At 41.3% G+C, this 25,001-nt stretch overlaps 1 protein-coding gene across 14 annotated transcripts in view; it reads left to right on the top strand.

Moving 5' to 3' along the window:
- LOC133470647 (sodium bicarbonate cotransporter 3-like) overlaps positions 1 to 25,001 on the top strand; it is a 54,480-nt gene that overhangs the window by 9,840 nt on the left and 19,639 nt on the right. For 7 of the 14 annotated variants that reach the window (XR_009786039.1, XM_061759239.1, XM_061759237.1 and 4 more), the window contains exons 2-12: positions 2,945 to 3,026; positions 3,998 to 4,147; positions 8,782 to 8,920; positions 11,075 to 11,235; positions 12,432 to 12,620; positions 13,420 to 13,803; positions 20,246 to 20,361; positions 21,912 to 22,069; positions 22,572 to 22,659; positions 22,900 to 23,046; positions 23,964 to 24,070. Coding sequence is in view for 13 of the 14 variants with exons in the window: in XM_061759239.1 (XP_061615223.1) it covers positions 2,945 to 3,026; positions 3,998 to 4,147; positions 8,782 to 8,920; positions 11,075 to 11,235; positions 12,432 to 12,620; positions 13,420 to 13,803; positions 20,246 to 20,361; positions 21,912 to 22,069; positions 22,572 to 22,659; positions 22,900 to 23,046; positions 23,964 to 24,070 (1,721 nt within the window). In the remaining variant the exon portion in view is untranslated. The remainder of the gene's footprint in view (positions 1 to 2,944; positions 3,027 to 3,997; positions 4,148 to 8,781; positions 8,921 to 11,074; positions 11,236 to 12,431; positions 12,621 to 13,419; positions 13,804 to 20,245; positions 20,362 to 21,911; positions 22,070 to 22,571; positions 22,660 to 22,899; positions 23,047 to 23,963; positions 24,071 to 25,001) is intronic. The other 7 variants (XM_061759243.1, XM_061759232.1, XM_061759233.1 and 4 more) reach the window with 6 other exon arrangements.

Below are 25,001 nucleotides of genomic sequence, written 5' to 3' on the forward strand. Positions count from 1 at the left end.
CAGAACTGGTGACAAAGGGTAGCTATGGCAGAGTCCAACCCTCACAGGAAACAAAGCCGACTCACTGCTGGCAATGCGGACCAAGCTTTAGCTGCTGTCAGCCAACTCAACAATGGAGACACGGAACATGGTCCATCTGCTTCCCATGGACTGGTCAAAGCTCTGTTGGAGAAGGGAGTTGAAAATACTTCTGACAGAGGACTCTGCCACACAATCAAAGCAGACCCTCACAATACGTTTGGGTCTGCCAGGTCAGACCAGCATATTTCTCCACCATCGGAGTTAAACTGGCACTAAGCAGGCCCAAAAAAATGGCATGTAAATTCAACACACCACAGAGAAGAGTAATGTTAACAAGCCTGCCAAATTTGAATGAATAAAAAAAAAAAAAAAAAAAAGCTTATAGGACGTAAAATCACGTGAGGAAGCTCAACTTCAAAATTTAATGGTTATTGTGGACTATAATCATAAAAATAAGCACACAAGTCCACTTACCCTCATTGTTGTTCACATAATGTCACGGCCGAACAGATGATGTTAGGAGGAAGCCCAGGTAGTTCGACAGTTGGCACTGCCCCATTTACTAGTATCAAGTTACCCACGAAGCAATGTTGTGCCTGGTGAAAGTTTACAAAACTATCCGCCCTAAAATGCGCACTGCAGAGTCGGCTGATGGGGGAGTTGATGTTCAGCTCACCATCCGCGTGTCTTCAAAAAGTCAACCCATTGCTTTTTTATTCAGTAGTTTAAAGTAACCCACAAAGCCATGTTATCTCTGAACGTTTACAAAACTATCCATCGTAAAATGCGTACTGCAGTGTCGACTGCTGGTGTTAATGTTCAGCTCGCCATCTGCATATCTTTAGAAAAGTCAATCCATTGCATTTTTTTGTTTCATTTTTTTGGGAGCTTCACAATACGTCACCGAGCTGTTTTATAAATTGAGGCATCTTGCGAAGACACATTTTTGGGGTGTAGCCATCGTTAGCTTGCTAACTGCACGCTGGAGTGGTTAATGGGTCTTGTTATGGAAGCTAAGCACAGCTAACACGCAACTGAGCAGCCAAATGAAATGACATCACTTTGTCTTTATATAGTGGGGGAGGGAACACACGCTAGAAAGTATACGCCCGAGCGCCGTGATGTCACCCCCCAAAATCAGGAAAATTCAAACAGTGAAAAAGATGCCTAAGCTATATCTCAACAATTTAGCACTATATTGTGTCTTTGCACGTTTTCACCACTTCAGACGTATTCAATGTATTTAGAAACAAAACACGGATATCTGGTTAGAGGACATGACTCAACTTCGAGCTTTAGCCTGGTTTTTGGCATAGTTAGGAGCAGCTGATCATTTGATTTGAGAGAGCGAGTGTGCTCAAAACGGTGAAGAAGCTCAGAGAGGTAGGGTGGGGCAAAAGCATTTGAAGATTTAAAAGAAAATAATTTAAAAATGATGTCTGAAATGCACTAGCTCCCAAGGAACCTTGATCTACCATGGCGTTCCCAGTGGAGCCGACAAAGACAATCAACTCTGTCTTTTATACTATATGTAGACATTTGAGCAATGTGAGAGAATATCCATTACGGTCAGGACTGTAGGATCAAGTCAGGGTTTCGTAATCAAAGGCCGAACAACTGCATGTACAGGTATAAACATTTAGGGGACCACATTTGAAGACACAGCGATTTACAATAGTAAGAACAGACTGTCCTACAGCGGGGAAAACATCATTGTATAAGCGCAGCAGGACTGTGTCATTAGGAGATCTTGAGGGATTCCAGTGACCCACAATCTCCTATAAAGAGGATAGAGTCGCAGGGTCAAAGTTGTTAAACGCAGGGCAGGTGACACGGATTGAAGGGTCATACAAAGGTGGGATTAGATCCCTTGCAGAAGACACCTTATTTACAAAATAGTTAAGGAACGGTTCACAAAGAGAGGGTGAGGCCTTCAGTCAGACAGATTGTTGGGCATATAGGACAGAGTTAATTATTTTAAAAATGTCACAAGGTGTATGGCACGTTAAAAGGATGATGTAAAACAGATTCTCAGTTGTCTGATAATGATGCCAGCAACTCTTCAATGTTTAGAAAGATACCTGCAATATCCTTCTTCCATTTGCGCTCAGCCCTCCAACACTCCTGTCTACCAGCTGTTGTCGTGTCATTTAACCAGGGCTCAAATTTAGCTTTAAACAGGTTTGAATGACACAGTTGACATTAAAAGTGGTTGAGAAATGGGAAGCAGTGGTGGGGTTAAAATCACGACAGCGCCGCACCATAGTGAGAGGATTAACTAGAGTAGCAGCAAGAGCAACCTCAAATAATACTGGCATATGGTCTGAGAAAACTGCTTCACAATAGTACAATAATAGTTCATTGCTCGGTTCTGGTGGGGTGCCGTTCCTCCCAGTCATGCCCTTCCTTGTCTCGCTGTCATTGCCCAGGTGAGCGGTGAAGTCCCCCTCGAGAACAACTCCAGAAGGATTCCAAAAAGATTGGGTACTCTGAGCTGCTGTTGGGTTCATAGGCACAAACGACAGTCAGTAACCGTCACTCCCACCCAAAGGCAGATGGAGGCTACCCTCGGTATTGTCCGTTCTCCACAGGGTTGGCTGAAATTACTGCTCTGAATAGCTTAAGCTTGCCTCATAGGAAGTGCAAATGTGAGCAACTTTGCCATGCAAGTGGCTACTTGTGTTGCTGTCACTCAATGTGTTTCTTCATGTATTGCATAAATCTCTGATAATCAATAATGGCCAATCAAGATGGAAAATGAATGAATGCTCATACGCGAGCGCATCCCTTGTCTAAACTGACTTCTGGATAAAACTTGAGACTAAAAGTGTGTTCACACTTTGGTTTGGTTCAGTTTGGATATGTAAGGATTTTAATAATTCTTCTTAAAATGTACCTTTGTATCCTTTTGTCTCTTTCCTAGGGTCTAGATGAGGAGGCAATAGTTGACCATGGAAAGAGCAGCTTCACTATTCAAACAAACTACGAAAAGGACGACTTAGAAAGTAAGTCATAAGATAAGCCACATGACTGAATTTAATTTTTGACCGTGTTTCTTCTCATAAAGCTTCCTGATTATGCGGCTTCATTTCCTCATCGCTCAAGTCCCTCATTCAAAAATGGTGCTCGTTTTTCCCCACTGTTTTTTGCCGACCAAAGCCTTTTCCCATCTGGTCTAGACAAGATTTTACTGTATTTGCTGGCATTGTCTGTGACTATGCAGTTCATCCTGCTTAAAGGTTCTTAAATGTCTGTGCATAATATTCTTGTTAGGGCAGCCTTGCATTTGTGTCAAGATGGCATCTGGACCATTCTTTTTCAACTGAAAAGCCTCCAATGAATTTGTGAGGAAGGGGTACCCCCTTCCTCACAAATTCACAGTAAACCATACGTGGTGGTCACATTATGCCAACTCGGTATCTAAGGTCTTGAATTTCCCCTTGCAGTACATTACTTACATACACATAGTACATACTTCTTTTACCATGTATAAAAGCATGTGTTTCAGTGATAAAGAATATTTTTCAGTCACCAGCATGTTTATAAAATATTGTTTTCTGTCGAAGTATGGCATTTCATCTTTGTTTGTTCCTTAGTTCCTTCCAAAAATTAAAGAAAGTGTGTAAATGCTGTCTTGTTTGGGAAGTCATTTGCCTCTCACAGTTCAGTGTGGCAGTAACAAGGATTTGGGAGAAATTGAGGACCATGTTGAATTTTGCACACAATTTACCTGGTTCAAATTTGTGTGATCTTTTGTGTAGGATATTTAGTCTCACGTTTTATTTTGAATTTGGATATGCTTCGTAACAAGTGTGATAACGTGTTACTTTATAAAAATGAACCATCAGAGTCAATCAACTATTAATCATTTGAAATTTAAATTTACTGTCAAATGCCTTGTCCCTCTTTTTGTCTTGTTTCTAAGAATTTTTCTTTGTTTGTCTTAATGGTATTTTGCAATTGTTTTTTTTTTTAGGCCACAGAGCAGTGTACGTAGGCGTTCATGTTCCTATTGGAAGAGAAAGCAAGCGGAGGCATCGTCACAGAGGACACAGGCACCACAGAAAGAGAAGGGATAAAGATTCTGAGGACGGGAAAGAGGATGACAGAGAATCTCCCCCTTATGGTTAGAATACAAAGCGTTTCAATTCACTTCATTCAATTTCTGCTGACCTCCAAACAACACTTTGTTCTGAGAGTCCTTCTTCTCCATTTTACCATTGCCGTATTACCTGAACATATAAATAAACACATTTTATTCATGTTTTCAAACTTGGTTGTCTTAGATATGTCTAAAGATATTGCTCATCTGAAGAATCTCTTTTTCAACAATAATATTGGAAACATCGTGTCATTAATTCGCACATCAATAGCCACATAAACGCAGTAGAGGTCAGCATTTGTAGTTATCATCTTGTGAGAACACTGACTAACTGATATAGAGCAACTTTGTACTTATTGATTTACAGTAGATTTGATAAGTGAAAAGAGCTTGAGCAAATTTAGGTTTTCAGATCACTTCAATGAGAATTAACTTAAAATGATTAACTCATTCTGCACAAATCACTGAAAGGCTTAAGTCCCAAATACCTTTTTGAACTACTAATTCCACATGAATTGAGCAGACGATTCAGGTTAGCTGGTTTAATATACACCGGCTGAAATAAGTATTTAACACGTCACATGAATATTTCCCCAGATGTAGGGAACAACCAAAGTAATCCATACATACAAACTAGAACAAATAAGCTCAGAAATTAAGTTGTGTAAAATGACACTGGGAAAAAGTATTGAACACATGCAAAAAGGTATGGAAAGCCAAGACAACACCTTAAATCTATTAATAATCAAACAGCAATCCAGCCCCTTGTCAGTGCAAATGAATATCAGCTGGTTCAGTTCTAAATGATGGCCTACAAAAAGGTCTCATTGCCAAGGTGTGAGTCAAGACACACATCGTGATGGGTAAGAGCAAAGAGCTGTCTCAAGACCATCACAAACTAATTGTTGCAAAACATAACGATGGCATTGGTTACAGGCGCATATCTAAGCTTCTGAATGTTCCAGTGAGCATGGTTGGGGCCATAATACGTAATACATAAAAACACCAGTTCGGTGGTGGCAACACATGGTCTGGGGCTGCTTTTCAGCAAATGGTACCGGTAAACTTAACGTTATTGACAGAAGAATGAAGGGGCAAATGTACCGAGACATTCTTGACAAAAATCTGCTGCCATCTGCGAGGATGATGAAAATGAAACGAGGGTGGACATGTAAGCTCCTGAATGTTCCAGTCAACACGGTTGGGGCCATAATATGTACATGAATAGCCAATCATACCGCCATACATTTGCCTCGATCAGGTGCTCCTCGCAAGATTCCTGACAGAGGAGTGGAAAGAATAATCAGAGTAGTTGTCCAAGTGCCAAGGACCACCTCTGGAGAGCTTCAAAAAGACCTGGAATTAGCAGGTACTGTTGTCGCAAGGAAAACAGTGAGTAATGCACTCCGCCGCAATGGCCTGTATGCATGGTCAGCACGCAAGAACCAGTTTAAAGTTTGCGGAACAACATTTGGAAAGGCAGTTAAATACTAGGAGAATATAGTCTGGTCTGATGAGAGCAAAATTGAACTGTTTGGGTGCTATAATGCACACCACGTTTGGAGGAGAAATGGCACTGCACATCACCCTAAAAACACCATACCAACAGTGAAGTTCGGAGGTGGAAACATGATGGCGTGAGGCTGCTTTTCAACAAATTGTACTGGTAAACTTCACATTATTGAAGAAAGGATGAATGGGCAACATGATGATCCGGAGCTGCTTTTCAGCACATGATACTGGTAAACTTATGATTTACGGAAGGATGAATGGGCAAATGTACCGAGACATTCTTGACCAAAAATCTGCTGCCATCTACGAGGATGATGAAAATGAAATGAAGGTGGACATTTCAGCTGGATAATGACCCAAAACATGCTGCCAAGGAAACTCTCAATCGGGTTGAAAGAAAAAAAACAAAAGCATTAAGAATGTCTCAGCCAATCATGTGACTTCGATCCAATCCAATCGAAAATCTATGGAAAGAACTGAAACTCAAGGTCCATAAAAGAAGCGCACGGAACCTTCAAGATTTGAAGACTGCTTGTGTGGAGGAATAGGCCAAAATCACACCAGAGGAATGCATGCGACTAGTTTCTCCATACAGGAGGCGTCTTGGAGCTGTCATTGGCCTTTGTACTAAGGATTAAATATATACCAGTTGGTGTGTTCAATACTTTATTCCTGTGTCCTTTCACGTTACGACATACAGCTCAATTTCTGAGCTTATTTGTTCTGCTTCCTTTGTTTGTATGTATGTATTACTTGGGTTGTCCCCAAGATCTGGTGAAATTTTCATGTTAATACCACCTTTGGAAATATATTTAGTGATAAAAAATGGAGACATGTTAAATACTTATTTCAGCCGCTGTGTATTATAACTTGTTCCCAGGATCAAACTTGTATATGGCCTACTCTGCTTTTTGTTACTTCTCTATGAAAGTTTCATCCATCCATTTTCTACCGCTTATCCGAGGTCGGGTCGCGGGAGCAGTGGCTTTAGCAGGGATGCCCAGACTTCCCTCTCCCCAGCCACTTCATCCAGTTCTTTCGGGGGGATCCCGAGGCGTTCCCAGGCCAGCCAAAAGACGTAGTCTCTCCAGCGTGTCCTGGGTCGTCCCCGGGGTCTCCTCCCGGTGGGATGTGCCCGTAACACCTCACCAGGGAGGCATCCGAATCAGATGCCCCAGCCACCTCATCTGGCTCCTCTCGATGTGGAGGAGCAGCGACTCTACTCTGAGCCCCTCCCGGATGACAGAGCTTCTCACCCTATCTCTAAGGGAGAGCCCGGACACCCTGCGGAAGAAACTCATTTTGGCCGCTTGGATCTTGTTCTTTCGGTCACGACCCACAGCTCGTGACCATAGGTTAGGGTAGGAACGTAGATCGAGCGGTAAATTGAGAGCTTCACCTTTCGGCTTAGCTCCTCCTTTACCACAACGGACCGATACAAAGTCTGCATCACTGCAGACGCTGCACCGATCCGCCTGTCGATCTCCCGTTCCATTCTTCCCTCACTCGTGAACAAGATCCCAAGATACTTGAACTCCTCCACTTGGGGCAGGATCTCATCCCTGACCTGGAGAGGGCACTCCACCCTTTTCCGACTAAGGACCATGGTCTCAGATTTAGAGGTGCTGATTCTCATCCCAGCCGCTTCACACTCTACTGCGAACTCCTCCCGTGAGAGTTGGAGATCACGGGTTGATGAAGCCAACAGAACCACATCATCTGCAAAAAGCAGACATGCAATACTGAGGCCACCAAACCGGACCCCCTCTACGCCTCGGCTGCGCCAGGAAATTCTGTCCATAAAAGTTATGAACAGAATCGGTGACAAAGGGCAGCCTCGGCGGAGTCCAACCCTCACCGGAAACGAGTCCAACTTATTTCCGGATATGCGGACCAAACTCTTACTCCGGTCTTACAGGGACAGAACATCCCGTATCAGGGCGTTCGGTACCCCATACTCCCGCAGCACCTCCCACAGGACTCCCCGAGGGACACGGTCGAATGACTTCTCCAAGTCCACAAAACACATTTAGACTGGTTGGGGGTACTCCCATGCACCCTCGAGGACTATGCCGAGGGTGTAGAGCTGGTCCACTGTTCCAGGGCCAGGACGAAAACCACACTGCTCCTCCTGAATCTGAGATTCGACTTCCCGACAGAGCCTCTTCTCCAGCACCCCTGAATAGACTTTACCAGGGAGGCTGAGGAGTGTGATTCCCCCTGTAGTTGGAACACACCCTCCGGTCCTCCTCCTTAAAAAGGGGTACCACCACCCGAGTCTGCCAATCCAGAGGCACTGTCCCCGATGTCCATGCGATGTTGCAGAGTTTAAGTTTAATCATGTAAAATTGATTTACTTTGTTACTTTTTTTAAAACACATTAATTAGCAACAAGACAAGTAGCCTCAGGCTGTGTGGAATTTTCTAAAAAGCATGGAATGAGCACTTCAAAGGCTCCAAAATCCTCAAACAAATATATTCAGGAAAAAACAAATGACTAAATTGCATGACCTACTGCCCACATTGCTCACGAATAATGTTACTTTTGCACAATTTAAGTGGAAATTTTAAGGCAAGTGATGTAATCTGAAATGTCATGGTAAATTTGACGTGTTGACTTTGCGAACCCCTCAGAATTTTGCCCCGTCCAAGCTTACTGGTGGGTATTTTTAACTGAAACTTGTCAGCCAATCAGACAAGGGATTCCCCGAGTAGCAGACGAAACGAAACCGTCAAGGGGATACGTTGTGAAATGATGAAGTTATACTGTTTTTTTCTGTAATTTAAAGGTATTTTTTTAACCAGATGTTCTGTAGGTGATATCACACCGGAACCCATCATCCGATTTTCAAAATTTGTGGTGCGTTCTACTCAAGTTGTAGTGGCCATTCCAGCCAGACTCAGCATTTTGACAGGTGTAAATCACAAATGGAACTGTAAGAAAACTGCTTTGCTGGATTCAGTCAGACATGACAGGAACAGAAATATCATAATTTTTCCCTTACACATTTTGTCATAAAAAAAGACTGAATTTACAGTATGTATTTTCAATGTGTACTGTAGATGTACAGTGGAAAAGTGACAAATATTTACATTTCTTGTTAAACTACTAAGTACACAGATTTGCTTTGCCACTATTTTAACAGACACTCCATCCCAGCGGGTCCAGTTCATTCTGGGCACGGAGGACGATGACTTGGAGCATGTTCCCCATGATCTCTTCACCGAGTTGGATGAGCTATCCTTCCGAGATGGCCGTGCCACTGAATGGAGGGAAACTGCCAGGTCAGACTAAAGATGTGAAGAATACTTGATGTTATATCACAGTAGGCCTCCAAATTACAGAGTCCTCATTCCCACATTGTAGTTTAAAATATGACACGCATTCTCTGTTTGGAAGTTCAGGGGCAACGGACAAACTTAAACATACACACACACAGGTGCATTGTTTTTTTTTTTTTTTTTTTTTTTTTTTCCCCCCCCATTCATGCTTGCATAAATGACCAAAACTATATCCCACTTGTTTATGTGAGTACATGAGACCTAAAAGTTAGTTCTTAAACAGAACAATCCAACTACATTAATATAGTTACACCACCACCTTGCCTAATGCTCTGGAGTAACAGTTTTCCATTGCTCTTTACATCCACTTTTACCTGACAGATTTTCCGTGAGTCTTTGGCAAGTATTCTGTGGTGTTCGCTGGCAATAAAATATCGGGCTGTCCAAAATGGAGAAAAATAAAGTGTATACATATTATGTGATCTGTGTGCTGTTTAGCCAGACAGGAGTTTATGAAATATAACCACATCATGATTCTAGCTTCCCACGTTTTATGGACAATTATCTCATGGTCCCCTGAAAATGTCTACATTATGTCTTCATTTGGAGAGTTTTATTTTCCTTTTGGTATAATTGACTATGATATGATTGGCAATTTCTGAGTGGGAGGGAAAGAGACTCTCCACATTAATGTACCAAAGATATACAGTGGCTGAAATAAGTATTTGACACGTCACCATTTTTCTCCCGAAATATATTTCTAAAGGTGCTATTGGTATGAAAATTTCACCAGATGTTGGGAACAACCAAAGTAATCCATACATACAAAGAAGAGAGAACCAATAAACTCAGAAATTAAGTTGTGCGTCATAATGTGAAATGACACAGGAAAAGAAGTATTGAACACATGAAGAAAGGGAGGTGCGAAAAGGTATGGAAAGCCAAGACAACCTAAAATCTATCAATAATCAAAAAGCAATCCAGCCCCTTGTCAGTGCAAATGAATATCAGCTGGTTCAGTCTTAATTGATGAGCACGGTTGGGGCCATAATACATCCATCGATCCATTTTCTTTACCGCTTATCCTCACTAGGGTCGCGGGCTGCTGGATCCCATCCCAGCTATCTCTGGGCGGGAGGCGGGCTACACCCTGAACTGGTCGCCAGCCAATCGCAGGGCACATAGAAACAAACAACCATTCGCGAGCAGATTCACACCTACGGGCAATTTAGAGTCCTCAATCAACCTACCGCGCATGTTTTTGGGACGTGGGAGGAAACCGGAGTGCCCGGAGAAAACACACCCAGGCATGGGGAGAACATGCAAACTCCACACAGACGGGTGCGGGATTTGAACCCTGGTCTCCAGAACTGTGAGGCAGATGTCGGCCACCGTCCCAGCGCCATAATACATAAAAATACCAGTTCGGAGGTGGCAACATGATGGTCTGGGGCTGCTTCAGCAAATGGTACTGGTAAACTTATTATTGTCGGAAGGATGAATGGGCAAATGTACTGAGACATTTTTGACAAAAATCTCCTGTCATCTACGAGGATGATGAAAATGAAACGAGGGTGGACATGTCATCAGGACAGTGATCCAAAACATCATGCCAAGGAAATTCTCAATTTGTTTCAAAGAAAACAAATAAAGTTGCGAGAATGGCCCAGCCAATCACCCGACTTGAATCTAATCGAACATCTATGGAAAGAACTGAAACTCAAAGTCCATAAAAGACGCCCACGGAACCTTCAAGATTTGAAGACTGCTTGTGTGGAGGAATGGGCCACAATCACACCAGAGCAATGCATGCGACTAGTTTCTCCATACTGGAAGTGTCCAAACAAAGGCTTTTGTGCAAAGTAATAAATAAATACCAGTTGGTGTGTTCAATACTTTTTCACTGTCATTTCACATTTTTACACACACACTTAATTTCTGAGCTGTAAGTTCTGTTCTACTTTCTTTGTATGTATGGATAACTTGGGTTGTTCGCAACATCTGGTGAAATTTTCATGTCAATAGCACCTTTGGAAAAAATGGTGACGTGTTAAATACTTATTACAATATACAGATATTACAATATACATCAATTCAAATTATAATTGAAACTCTGTATGTGTTAATGCCTGCATTCTTTATGGGACTCATCTACAGGTGGCTTAAATTTGAAGAGGATGTGGAAGACGGTGGGGAAAGATGGAGCAAGCCTTACGTGGCTACATTGTCACTGCACAGTTTATTTGAACTGCGTAGCTGCATCCTCAATGGCACGGTCATGCTGGATATGAGGGCCAACAGTATAGAGGAAATTGCTGGTAGACCGGTCTATTTTTTTTTCCCTATGTATGTGCTGTATATTTGTGTTTTAAATGTTGAATTGTAATGAAGACAACCATTAAATGGTGGCCATTGGTATTTTTCAATAGAGTCAAACTTTGCATTTACCATATCTCCCCGAATAGTGGCCTGTGGTGTAACAGACTCAATTACGCAGCATCCAGACTGTTCCTACACCGAATAATTCCTGTTGAAAGTAAAGATGTCTGACAACCTCCCTATGTGTGTTGTTTCACAATTGAGGTATGATGTTTGTCATTACAGGGTTTTGTCGGTCTCAACATCGGTTTAGAGGTTGCGAACAGTGCGCAATAAAGTTTTTTTGCACAGCACTGTAAGACCACAAGAAGGAGGGACTTTACTACTGCATTAGCGAAGGTTCGTGTTAGATTTGGCAATTTGCGTACAAACTCGGGTTACGTCGCCCCCGTGGGAATGGAAGTCCGTCATTAATAGGATTCCCTTTATCCTGTAATCTAGTGGTTGTGATCACATTTTCACATTTTACGAAACAACTTTACACAGAGATGATATACGTTATAGTTTCACCAATTTTCATGCAGAACAGGTTGTGGTAAATTGTGATGTGAAGAATAACCAATAAGTAAAAATAAATACAGTTTATATCATCTTGCAATTCACGATTGGGCACCACCATTAAATGTCATTTTTCCCTGCATAATGTTGTACATCAATGTATCCTGGCTGCACTTTTCAAAGTGGGAGATTGGAAATTTCTTCCGAGTTATGTGCAATACAGCATTAATCGCTGAGTACTCTGTCCACTAAAGCACCTCACTTTAAATATTTTACTCTGAGGAAAGCGAATAAAGATGGTGCCAAGAGGTAGATGTAATTACTTTTAACCTAGCCATGTTGCTACCAAATGCTTCAGTTTGAGGGAGTTACACACTCATTCTTGTAATAAGAAAGTAATGATTCTCTGTCGGCTAAGCGAAGCAATTACTTATTCGAAGGAATAATCAATAGCATATTTGATTCTAATAAGGTTCAATATCGACAGCCCTAGTCAATTTATCAAGTGCAATTCAAAGCTTTACTTCAAATTAACGCCTGGTAATCTCCGCAGTTGATTAAACACCTTTGGCCACTATTTGAGGAAATATTAATGGATTTAATTCCATTTGTTGTAATTTGCTGTTTGTTGATTCAGACATGGTGATAGATAGCATGGTGGCGTCGGGACAGCTTAAGGAGGACCTGCGGGCGAAGGTGCGTGAGGCAATGCTGAAGAAGCACCACCATCAGAATGAGAGAAAGCTCAGTAATCGCATCCCTTTGGTGCGCTCCATTGCTGACATAGGCAAGAAACATTCTGACCCTCTCTTGCTTGAACGAAACGGTGAGATTCTACAGTGCACTCACTTTTCTTTTTCCTTCATACGATCCAATATTTTGAAAGCATTTCTAAAAATACAATGTTTATATCTTTCAACGCGTGCATAGAAGGTGGATGGTAAAAGTGAGTACCATCTAGGGATCAAACAATAGTGAAGCAATAAGTCCCCTATAAGCGAAAGAGAAATCTGGGTGCTAAATATTGTGTCTGTATGGCTGGCTTGGTATGAAATACTGATCTTGAATTCTTTTTGAACAAGTGCATGGCTGCAGCATTGTACATTTTAGTAAACTTTCAAGATTCGGATCCAAATTCGGTTTCTTATTGACTGTTGGTGATGGTCATTAGCTGTAGTGGCAAAGTTGAATGCTGTGAGCCCAATAAGTGTTATTCTGTAGGTGTTCTGGACTGGTTTGCTGTGGGAGTTTGCCTCCAGTTAATTGCACTGATATTGTATTATCTGGCATGCAATTTGAAGCTTTGCCTAACCAGTCACGTGATTGTTTGAGCTTGAATGAGACAGGTTTTTGGGGCCTTGTGGACACCCCCTCCCTTCCTCACTGACTCATTCTCAGTGTGTTCTGCACTGAACCATTTTATTTGCTCACTTGATGCATGCATGAATCTCTCTAATAACACTTCAGCTATGTCCCTGCTCCTCACCCTTTGTGGCTTGCGCCTTCAGATACCATCCCTTAAATATATTTTGACTTCACATGTTTTTCCTATCTGCTCCATCCCTTTTTCCTCTTTCTCCTTTCCCTGCCTTCTTTCTACTTTTTGCCATTGTCTCCTCTATTAGGAGAGGGCCTTTCCTCTTCGCGTCTCTCCCTCCACAAGCCAGGAGCGGCCTCTTCTGCCTCCAACCTGCCGCAGAGACAAGAATCCCGAGTTTCCATCCTACTCAACCACCTCCTACCTTCCTCTTCCTCCAACACGGGGCGGCCCCCAGGTCCCTCTTTCCACACAACCCCTCAAAGTACCCCTGCGTCCTTTCGGCGTGCCTCCCCGAGCCCCCCACGTGCCCAAGGAGCTGGCTTTGGCCCTCATAGCATCCCAGAAGTGGTGGTATCCCCGCCCAAGGATGACGACCCACCAAACTCAACAGAGGAAGAGGCAGCGTTGCCCCAGTTCAGCCGGCAATCATCCTGTGCATCCCAGGGATCTGAGCAGCTGCCCTTAGAAGGCAAATATCTGTGTAGCCTGCCAGTGTGAGTCACAGCTTGATCAGAAAACACTAGCACTAGCATGAAAGCTCTGCATCTTGTTAACTTTGCGGCCATCTCATCAATTACCCATGACAAAGCTCACTTTCTGAAGCATTCTTGCTCTTTTTCTCTCATTCATTTACAATACTGTGCAATATTCTTAGGCAACCAGCATCCATTTTCTATAGCGCATGTCCTTATTAGGGTTGTGGTGGGTGAGCTGAAGCCTATCCTAGCTGACTTTTGGCTAGAACGGGCTACACCCTGGACTTGTTGCCAGCCAATCGCAGTAGACCTTCATTAGATTTGTTCTTTTCGTAGACCTTTGCTAAGGCAGACCTGATAACAAATATGGAAAAAATAGTAGCGGTTTTCATGCAGGACAGACTATGTCATTCTGTTTCTGGGGATAGGGACACAGACCCTGAAAATAGGCCTGGTATCTGAACCTTTATCCAGATTCTCACCAGAATGTAAGTAGCTCTTCCTTGGTTGAAAGTTTAGTGGGAATTGGTTTTAAATCATTTTGCATAATCCTGTTAACTTGACTGTATTTCCTACAATTTTTTTACACAATGAATGTTGAAACGGCCATTAAAACAAAGTGGTGGAAACTTGCACAGTAGTGTAAATGTTATGATTCCCCATTCTCTCTATTTCTTTCTATATGTCTCAAAAATCTCTGACTGGTTTCTGCCACCTAAACCTTTATGAACCCCCGCACATATTGAGAGGATTCCTTCATCGCTTGCGTGATCAAGTTTGTTAATACGTCTTTTGGTTGCGGTGTCATGGCTGTCCACGAAAAAGGCTTTGTGACCTGATTGCTCTTAATCCTTCTCCTTCTTGTATAGTTGTTGCCACAATGCTACAGATTTTAAGTCAAGGTGTTTCATCTGAGACATTTTAATAAGGGTTTGCAGGTAATTGTACTGGTAGAGCAGCTGGGTATCTTCTGATCTGAACTGACTAGTGGATATCTCCAAAGATTAATAAGCGTGAATAAATACTGTAATTTCCTTTTTATTTTTTTTTTATTTTTTTTTTTATAGAATTGGCTTCATTATGATGATAGAGATGTTTCGACCAATATTGTTGAAATTCAATCCATTTAGGGCATCACTTGCAGCCTACCGTGTGAAGTAAAGTAAACAAAGGAGCTTGCATTTGCTTCATTATCAGTAATACAAACAACTTGCTGTTGTTAGTTTGGTTTATTGCAACTATTGCAAAATATTTTTCTGGTTTGCCGAGAGGACTGTGGCCTGTCTGACCGCAGGCTTGTAATTGCGTTTGCTATCAGCCAATGTGAAATATAGTCTAATATTGAGGTGTACTTGCTGTGTGACAGTGCTGTGGAGAAAGTATTCCCCCCCCCCCCCCCCCTCTTCTCAAATTCTTATTTTCATAGTTACCCCACTTTGTTTAAGGTTATCAAACAAATGTAAATATTAGAAAAAAAGATAACTCAAGTAAACATAAAATTCATTTTTTTAAATGGTGGTTTTATTTATAAAGGGGGGGGGAACTATTCAGTTTGTGTGAAAAAACTAATTGACAGCCCTTGTTAAATCATTAAATAACTGTGGGTATCACATATTTGGGAAAGCTGAGTTCATTTTTACGGAGCACACCCAAGCCTGATTACATCCAGACCGGTTCAATCAAGAACTCACTTAAATAGAACCTGCATGACAAAATGAAGCCAGTCAAAAGAGCTCAAAAACCTGCAACAAAATGCCAAATAAAGTAATTGACATCCATGAGCCTGAACACGGTTATAAAGCCATTTCCAAAGTTTTAGCACTTCAGCGAAACACAGTGAGAGCCATTATCCACAAATGGCGAAAGCATGGGATAGTCATGAACCTTCCCAGGAGTTCCCGGACTACAAAAGACCACAAGAGCACAGCGATTACTCATCCAGCAGGTCACAAAGGAACCCAGGACAACATCCGCAGAACTGGAGGCCTCTCTGGCCTTATTGTTGAGTCATGAACACGGTCCTTAACTAAGGAAGTGACTGGGCAAAAATGGCAACCATGGCAGAGTTCAAGGCAAAAACACTTCTGACCAAAAAGAAGAAAGGCCCATCTTACTTTTGCAAAAAAAAAAAAACATCTGAATGATTCTCAAGACTTTTAAGAGAATATTCTATGGACTGATCACACAAAGTTGAACTTTTTGTAAGTTATGTGTCTCATTAGATCTGGTGTAAATATAACACAGCATTTCAGAAAAAGAACATCATGCCAACAGTCGAACATAGTCGTGGTAGTGTGATTGTCTGGGGCTGCTTATCTCCTTGAGGACCAGGACCACTTGCTGTGGTTGATGAAACCATGAATTCTCCTTTTTACCAGAAACCTCTGAAGGAGAATGTTCGGCCATCAGCTGGTAACCACAAGCTGAAGCGCACTTGGGTTCTGCAGCAGGAAAATGATCCAATACACACCAATAAGTCAAGTTCTGAATGGCTTGACCTTAAAAAGGGTGTTCATGCTCGAAAACCCTCTAACGTTGCTGAATTAAAACAATTCTGCAAGGAAGAGTTGGTCAAAATATCTTCATTGAGATGTGCAAGACTCATTGCCAGTTGATTTGATTGATTTACGTTGCTGCTGCTGAGGGTAGCCCAACCATTTATTAGGTTTAGGGGGCAATTACCTTTTCACAAAGGACCAGTTAGCTTAGTTAGTTTTTTTTCCCTTTAATAAGTACGATTATTTAAAAACTGTATTTTATGTTTACTCTGGTTACTTTTGTCAGATAGTTGGTTGATGACCCTAACCATTAGGAGTGAAGTTAAGAAGAAATTGAGAAGGGGGTAAATACTTTTTCACAGCACTGTAGCTGCTTATGTTTTCATTTTGTTTGCTGCATAAAGTGACACCAAATCTCTCAACCTTTCCAGTACAGTCATGCTTAAACACCAGTCATTTTGCACTTGTACACCTTTCTCTTCATCAACCCATCCGCATTCTTTTTTTAGTGTTCTTTTACCCAATCAACATGAAGCTAGTGTAATTTGTGTAAGGAACATAGTTTGGCTTAAACTTGAGAGCAGACTGGCTTTAGTGGTTCAATAGGAGCAGTCATGATTGTGACGAGAGACTTAATTTCCTCTACCCTACGTTATTATTAGATGTGTGCGTGTGTAGGTCTGTGCTTGACTGGCTCCATATCCAAAGTATGCAACATTGGTACTCGCTATCACTTGTTGAACCTGAGAGGTTGTGTGAAAGGGTGTTCTTATTATAGCTGCTACGCTTCTGTAATTGTACCCTCTTCAAGGAGGATGTATACTTTTTTCCCAAGAGGCAAGTGTCTTGACTTGTGTGTGGGGGTTGCCTTACTGGAATGAGATTATCACACTGTAATCGTTAGTCTAATTAGTGTGCCTTGGTGAAAGTTTAAGGCTTTAAATAGCTGGCCGAATTACTGTATAATAAGCGGTGAATGGACAGTAAATACCTTTTGTGTGTCATTTACAGTAATTAGTCTGAATGACAATGTTTGGCGACAGGTTAAAAGAAATTGTAGCCAACATCTATGATTACGATATTTTTCTACAGGCCCCTGTGGATTATTGGCAGGACTCTGTATTGGATTGTTTTTGCTACTGGAGTACTACTATTGACACCGTCACTCATACAGTTTGTATCCTCTCAAAACCCATTACAGTGATGACATTGACATGATGAATAGTGACAGTATATAAGATACACTCAAATCCATTTTTCCCAGTTCCTCTGGTGCAGTCTGACAATTTCAGTGATGTATTTTAATGTTTTGCATAGATCTGCTGAGTCGTCACTTCTGAAAAGGTTGATGTGGGTGAACATTCCGCGGTTTAGCCTTCCTGAATGAAGAACTTTTACCGGATACAACCTAGGCTAATCCCTGTCTTATTCCAATAGGCTTTGTTGGGTATGTGAACAATCAGGCTCCTGTTCACCAGTCACAGCTACCCAGCATCTACAAACACACGGACAAAGTTGTTGGCATCCTTCTGTTGGGAATGAAAAATCCACAGTGGTCACTAAAATTACTTGACAAAAGTAATAATACATAGAAAAACACTGAAAATTAACTCATGAAATTCAGGCATTGCTTTTTTTTTGCTCAAAACTGAGGCTATCGTTATATAATGATTTGTATAACTCAATGGGACTTGTGCACCTGTTGACGGATAATTTTGGTACACTCGTCGTGAGCAAACTGCTCCAGCTGTCGCCGGTTTGAAAGGTGCCTTCTTTAGATTGCATGTTTCAGCTCCTTCTAAAGATGTTACACAGGATCGAGATCAGGGCTCATAGAAGGCCACTTCAGAATAGTGCAGTGTTTTGTTTTTGGTCATTCTTGAGTTTAGGTTGTTAATCCGATTGGAGGATCCAATGACCTGAGGTCATGTTTCTGGCATTGGGATTGAGTTCTCATTGTACACTGCACAAAACTGCACAGCCTGTGTAGGATGCAGAAATGTGTTTCCTTCATGTTACACAGTTGGTATGCTGTTCTTTGTTTATTCATTTTTTAGCATTTTTGTGTGCGTCTCTGTAAGGATAGATAGCGCTCATGTGACTTGCCAAAAAGCTCTATATTTGTCTTATCCATCCAAAGGACCTTCTTACAGAAGCTTTGTGGCTTGTCAAAATATGCATTTTGCTATTCCACTCATCATTTTCAAGTTATTTCAGTGACCAGTGAGTGTTTATACTTTCTTTAATGCAAGGGTATCAACACATTTGTCCATGTGTCTACTTTTACTTCGGGGATATGATTTGCATGCTTGCAGAAATGACAAATTTTTACATCATAAATTAGAATTAGCTGTGGATGACTGGTTTTAGTTTTTATGACCAATATGTGCTGATGGAGTTGCTGGAAATAGAGAGGGATAATGGGTAAAAGAAATGTTACTAAGGTATACACAGAATAGTATAACACATTCTGTGTGTGCATTAACCCCATTCTGTGTAGACATCACATTTCACAATTCATAACTAGCCGCATGTTAACTGAAGTGCTAGCGTTTCCTGTGTCAGTCTCATCACAAAAGCATTGAAGTATTATGCTCACACAGATGTCATAAACGATGTGAGTTGCTCAGCTATATCACATCTTTCTGTCCCGATTCCAAATAGTCTGTTCCAGATTTTCTTTTGTAAAACAAAAGAAATACTCATTAAATATAAATATTTGTCTCTATTTTGTAACTTTCAAACTAATTCTTTGTGAAAACAATTTCTGTGAAAAGCATCCATGCTGTTGTTCAAGGTCCAGTTTGTGGTTGTATGATTGATGTATGCTGTTGCATGCCAATATAGTAGCTCATGTGTATATTTGACTTATTTGAACTTTTAAATTCAAACTATGCTATCAGGAAACTGAACAAAATATTCTATAGTCGCACAAACATTCGAGGTCAAACTGTCATTATTTGTGATGTCATGCGAGAGACATCATTTAATTAAACCTTTTCTGTTCAGTAAAGGTTTGATGATAGCTTTTTAACCCCATGATTAATTTCTATGGAAAGGTTATTTTCGGAACAAATAGGTGGTTCCACCTTCAAGCATCCATTATAAAAGGAAATGACTTATTCTATTGTTGTTGTTCTATTTGTATACATTTCTGAGTAGTATTAGTAGTATTTGTTACTGTGATTCACATGCTGGTACAATGAAAGCCTGGATGTTTTATCCATCATCCATCCATTTTCCATAAGGCCTATCCTCACTAGGACCGTGGGCATGCTGGAGCCTATCCCAGCAGACTGGACGAGAGCCGGGTTACACCCAGAACTGGTCGCCAGCCAATCGCAGAGCACATAGAAACAAACAAAAATTCACCTTATGGGCAATTTAGACTCTTCAATTAACATACCACGCATGTTTTTGGGATGTGAGAGGAAACCGGAGTACCCGGAGAATCCCACGCAGGCATGGAGAGAACATGCAAACTCCACGCAGGTGAGGCCGGATTTCAACCCGGCTCCTCAGAACTGTGAGGCGGATGTGCTGTACTGCCCCTGGATGTTTTATTACTTTTAATTTTAGTTTTGTTTAATTACTGGTAAGGCAGTAAGTTAAGACCTTGAATCAACTTGTCTCCTACGGGATCTATTCACCAGGCAGATCTTAGAGCTGTTGCTCTGCAAACGAAGGTTAATGGCAGGTCTGAACAAAGCTTGAACAAGTTTAGAGAGAAAGATGCATTACTTCTCTCCTTGCATACCTGCATGTGTGTGGGCTACGTCTTTGTGTGGTGTGCTACAAAAATAAGCAAAGTATAATTTGAAGTACAGTGAAATTAGAAGTTCATTTAAAGAGCTACTGATAGGTCACAGCTATGGTCAAAGAGCCTTATGTTCTCACACAGCGTCTATTACCTGTCCCCCCACCTCTTCTCTACCAGGACCACTGGTTCATCCAAACTCCGTCCCGAACTACCTGGACACTGAAAAGGCAGTGGAGAGGCGGCCTTCTAAAGTAGGGGTCAGTAGAGAAAGCAGCAGTGTCGACTTCAGCAAGGTAACCTAACCCATAGTGCTGAGCACAGACGGTCTCTATCATGGTGATTGAGGCCATGACTACATGTCTGAACTGCCGCAGAAATTGTGTTGACAATTCCCTTAATAAGAGGGAACATCACAATTTTCCTTTAGGCTCAATAAATCTACATTTTGGCAATGTTTTGCTTTGCATGGTCTCCATTTTCACCATATCTGTTCCTCCAGCACTAAGCTGGCAAGCTTGAATGCAAGCTGCCATTAATGGATTATAAAACCACCCATTATGTCTTCCAAAAATAAGGTGCACTGTTTATGAGTCACGGTGTACAAAGAGAGACGGAGGCACAGACTGCCATTGCACACGAGATATTAGGTGCCATGGCAGGAAATGCATCACATCTTTGCATCTTTGGACAATCTTTGCTCAGTACTCTGTGTCAATCTACAACTCAATCAGAAAAAATAAAGTTGGGTTTCAAAACATAGGAGTTTGCTGTAACTGTATTTACTATGCTATAATTGCAAATTTAATAAGATATATCAACTTTATTTACAGTAAAATGCTGTATTTCCTCAAATATTAGTGGCCTCAGCTCTTGTAGATGCTGTGCTGGATTTGATTGACTGGTGCATCGTCCACTTGTTAAGCATTTAAATGTTGACCCCAAAAGATTTAGGCACTGGTTAAAAAAAAAAAAAAAGACAATGATCTGATGTCAGTGTAGAAATTCTTTATCAATGCATATTCTCAAAAATGTCCATCCATCCATCCATTTTCTGTACCGCTTATCCTCACCAGGGTCGCGGGTGTGCTGGTAGCCAGCCAATCACAGGGCACATATAAACAAACAACCATTCACATTCACGCCTACGGGCAATTTAGATTACCAGCAATCTTCAATCAACCTACCACGCATTTATTTTGGGATGTGGGAGGAAACCGGAGTACCTGGCGAAAACCCTCGCAGGCACATGGAGAACATGCAAACTCCACACAGGCGGGGCTGGGATTTGAACCCCGGTCCTCAGAACTGTGAAGCAGATGTGCTAACCAGTCCTCCACTGTGCCGCCTCTGAAATGTACATCAAATATAAATATTTAGAATTAATTTTTAGTCATACAGGTCTCCGCCATAATAAACATCTGACCCCAACCTGATACCAGCTAGTAGTACAGTAAATAAACCTACGGCCATTATGAGGAAATAAAATCTGTATGGTGTAATTGTACATCCTGGCAGCAATCAGAAAATAGCACTCCAAATGCAAAGTAGTGTTACACTTAACAGTGCCCAAAGTAATTTTCACAGTCAAAACATCTCCAATACAGTATTAGTATTTATTTATTTTTTAATCCTGATTTGACATATTGTCCCAACTTCTGATTTTAGGGTTGTAGATGCTAACTCTCCTTATCTTGCTTTTGCTATTAAAAGCCTTCTAATAACACTCTGCCCTCCTTAACATTCCCATAACTTCCCATGACCTCACAGTCCTCATGTTTTACTGTCGTTCAAATTGACGCAGTGTCTTATCTGTATGTTTATTCGGTTGTACTCTTGGTTTTAGGTGGATATGAATTTCATGAAGAAGATTCCCCCCGGTGCTGAAGCTTCGAATGTTTTGGTGGGGGAAGTTGATTTCTTGGAGAAACCTATAATTGCCTTTGTTCGACTGTCGCCTGCAGTTCTCATCACCGGCCTCACTGAGGTTCCGGTGCCCACAAGGTACTGTGTTTATTTAAAGATGAATAATGCATAGGAAAATGACCTCAGCAACGCTGGCGTCTTCACTATATTTATTCTCACCTGACATTTTGGCATTTTAAATCACTTAGTATGTTTTGGTGAGCCAACATTAATGTTAATGTGTTCTGCCCAAAGGTTGCGAGACCCAGGTAAACACAAACGTACATTTAAAGAAAAGCTAACCCTATTATGTCCAACACACATTTAGCTTGTCTGAGGGTTTTCAATATAAAGGTACTTCCTGGAAATGCTTCTTATTCTTTTCAATTGCATATGAATCCATATTAACAGGCACGTTAGGTTTTATGCAGTTATGATTTTTGATTATATCTGGTATTAGTTCTTGTTCAGAAATTATTAGTATGCATAAAGTTTACTGTAGCTTCAGCATAGAAACCTTTAGCATGCATATAAAGAAATGATAAAGTGTTAAAAAAAAAATTGTTTTTTTTTTTACCATTCATGTGTATCTGGTGTAAAGGTTTCTGTTCCTGCTTTTGGGTCCTCATGGAAAGGGTCCTCAGTACCATGAGATTGGCAGATCAATGGCCACTCTGATGACAGACGAGGTGCCATACACAAAGCTTTCACGAAAAGCCTTCATCATTTTGTATTCTATCATATTGTGCGCAACCAGTTTTTATAGTCATTTAGATGTGTCGTGGAAGGTGTTTAGATGCATTTAAATTGGCTTCAATGAAGGGTGTTTAGATGCATTTTAATTAGCTTTAATGCCTTAATATAAAGAAATGAACACGTTATTAGCCATTTCTAGCACTCAATAACCACATGCAATTTCCATTGTGTAGATTTTCCATGATGTGGCATACAAGGCCAAAGACCGAACAGATCTTCTCTCTGGGATTGATGAGTTCCTTGATCAGGTGACCGTCCTCCCTCCTGGAGAGTGGGACCCCACGATCCGGATTGAACCACCTAAAAATGTCCCATCCCAGGTCTGTTTCCCTCTTGGTTCTGATAAGTGTGCTTATTGAGTAAAGCTCTGATTTGTTAAAGGTTTGCACCTACCAAAACAGACACAATCTTGACTGCGCACGCAGACGCTAACTGGGCGCGCCAAGGATTGTGTCTGCCAAATTTTGAGCCACTTCTCCTCACTAGGGTCGCGGGCGCGCTGGAGCCTATCCCAGCTATCATCGGGCAAGAGGCGGGGTACACCCTGAACTGTTTGGGAGAATAGCCGCGCAATTCATTTTTGTTTCCCTCAATGATTGTGCAATACCGGGCATTTCTCCCCAAATATGCAAAATAATTGCAATGATAAAATCCAAATAGATTCATTTAGCATTTGCAGTGTGATTTATCAAACCTGAAACGAGTTGCGGTGACAGTTTTTACGTAAACATGGCTACGGTTACTGAGATGAGGAGGAATGCCTTGGAAATTCTTTGGTACCCTTTTACACACTGATAACTTTGAACAATGAGATCCCTCTGATGCTGTGGAAGCTCTCTGCGAACCATGGCTTGTGCTTTAAAATGTGACTACAAAAATGTCAGGAAAAACATACTGGAAGATCTCAACTTTATTTGGGTTTAATCAGAGGCACTTTAAACGGTGGCAGGTGTACACCTACTCCCATTTGCACATTTGAATGTGATTGATTGATTGATTCTGACCACAGCCACATCCCCAGTTATAAGGCGTCCGTGCACACTTGCACATATTTCAGTTGTTTTACTGTTCTACTCTTAAAATGTTTTGTCCAGGATATTCATTTGGAAATTATTTATCTTGGTCATATTCTTTACATCACAAAAAACTGGCGTTTTTATGTTCACTATACTTGTACTTATGCTATCATATTTGTCTTCATGTGGCTGTATGGTTGTGAATTTTCCCTAACATGCAGCTAAAGAGGAAGAGGCCATCCCATCCTAATGGCACCGCATCCCCAGCAGGAGAACTGGAAAAGGAAGAGGACCACCATGTGGGACCAGAGCTGCAGAGGACTGGAAGGCAAGTAGAGCGCATTTTAGTGGCACTGCAGCAAATCAAGATTAAGATTTCAACAACCAGGAGTTATTCTGTTCATTAGCTACCGCTACAGTTTTTAAGTATACAATTGACCACTTTTAAACCACTGTGGTTAATAAAATATGGTCAGTGAGTGAGAATTTACCAACTGACTAAAATTACTAACAAATGCATAAAAATCATCCGCTTTATAACATGAAATCAAAATACACAATCCCTGATTAGCCTTCTGGCTAATTCTGGCTTTTTTAACCATGTGTACTTCATGTGTTTTATGAAATTGCATTGTCCCCTTTCAAAAATAAACTGAACGGAACTGAACTGATCATTTTGCTGTGCATCAACACAAGCACAGCAAATACGTCACAAAGAAGCACCACCGATATTCCTAATGTAACCTGAGCGGTATCTGCACTGGTTCACCATAATTATAGACCACTAAAGTAGGTTATCCAGAGTTCCATCCATCCATTTTCGTCCATCGTTTGTCCTCATTAGGCTCATGGGTGAGCTGGAGCCTATTCCAGCTGACTGGGTAAGAGACAAAGTCATTCATACTCATATTCACATCTGTGGGCACTTTAGAGTAATCAATTGCCGAGGCCCCAGTATAGAAAACCCAAGCAAGCACAGGGAGAACATACAAACTCCACACAGGAAGGCGCGAGCTGAGAAGCAAGAACCTCTAGATAATGTGTCAAACCCGAGGCCCGCGGGACAAATCCGGCCCGCCACATCATTTTGTCTGATTGATTCTTGGGAAAATCACCAATATTTCAAGCACTTTTTGCATACCAAACCCCTCTTTCCAGTAACTTGAACAATACCTGAATAAGCTATTGTCCTTGAATTCTGATTTCAAAACTAGTTATCCATCAATTTGTTGTGTCTATGTAATAATACGAGGAGGCGA

This window comes from Phyllopteryx taeniolatus, chromosome 21 (genome assembly GCF_024500385.1).
Source record: "Phyllopteryx taeniolatus isolate TA_2022b chromosome 21, UOR_Ptae_1.2, whole genome shotgun sequence".
Classification (NCBI taxonomy): Eukaryota; Metazoa; Chordata; class Actinopteri; order Syngnathiformes; family Syngnathidae; genus Phyllopteryx; species Phyllopteryx taeniolatus.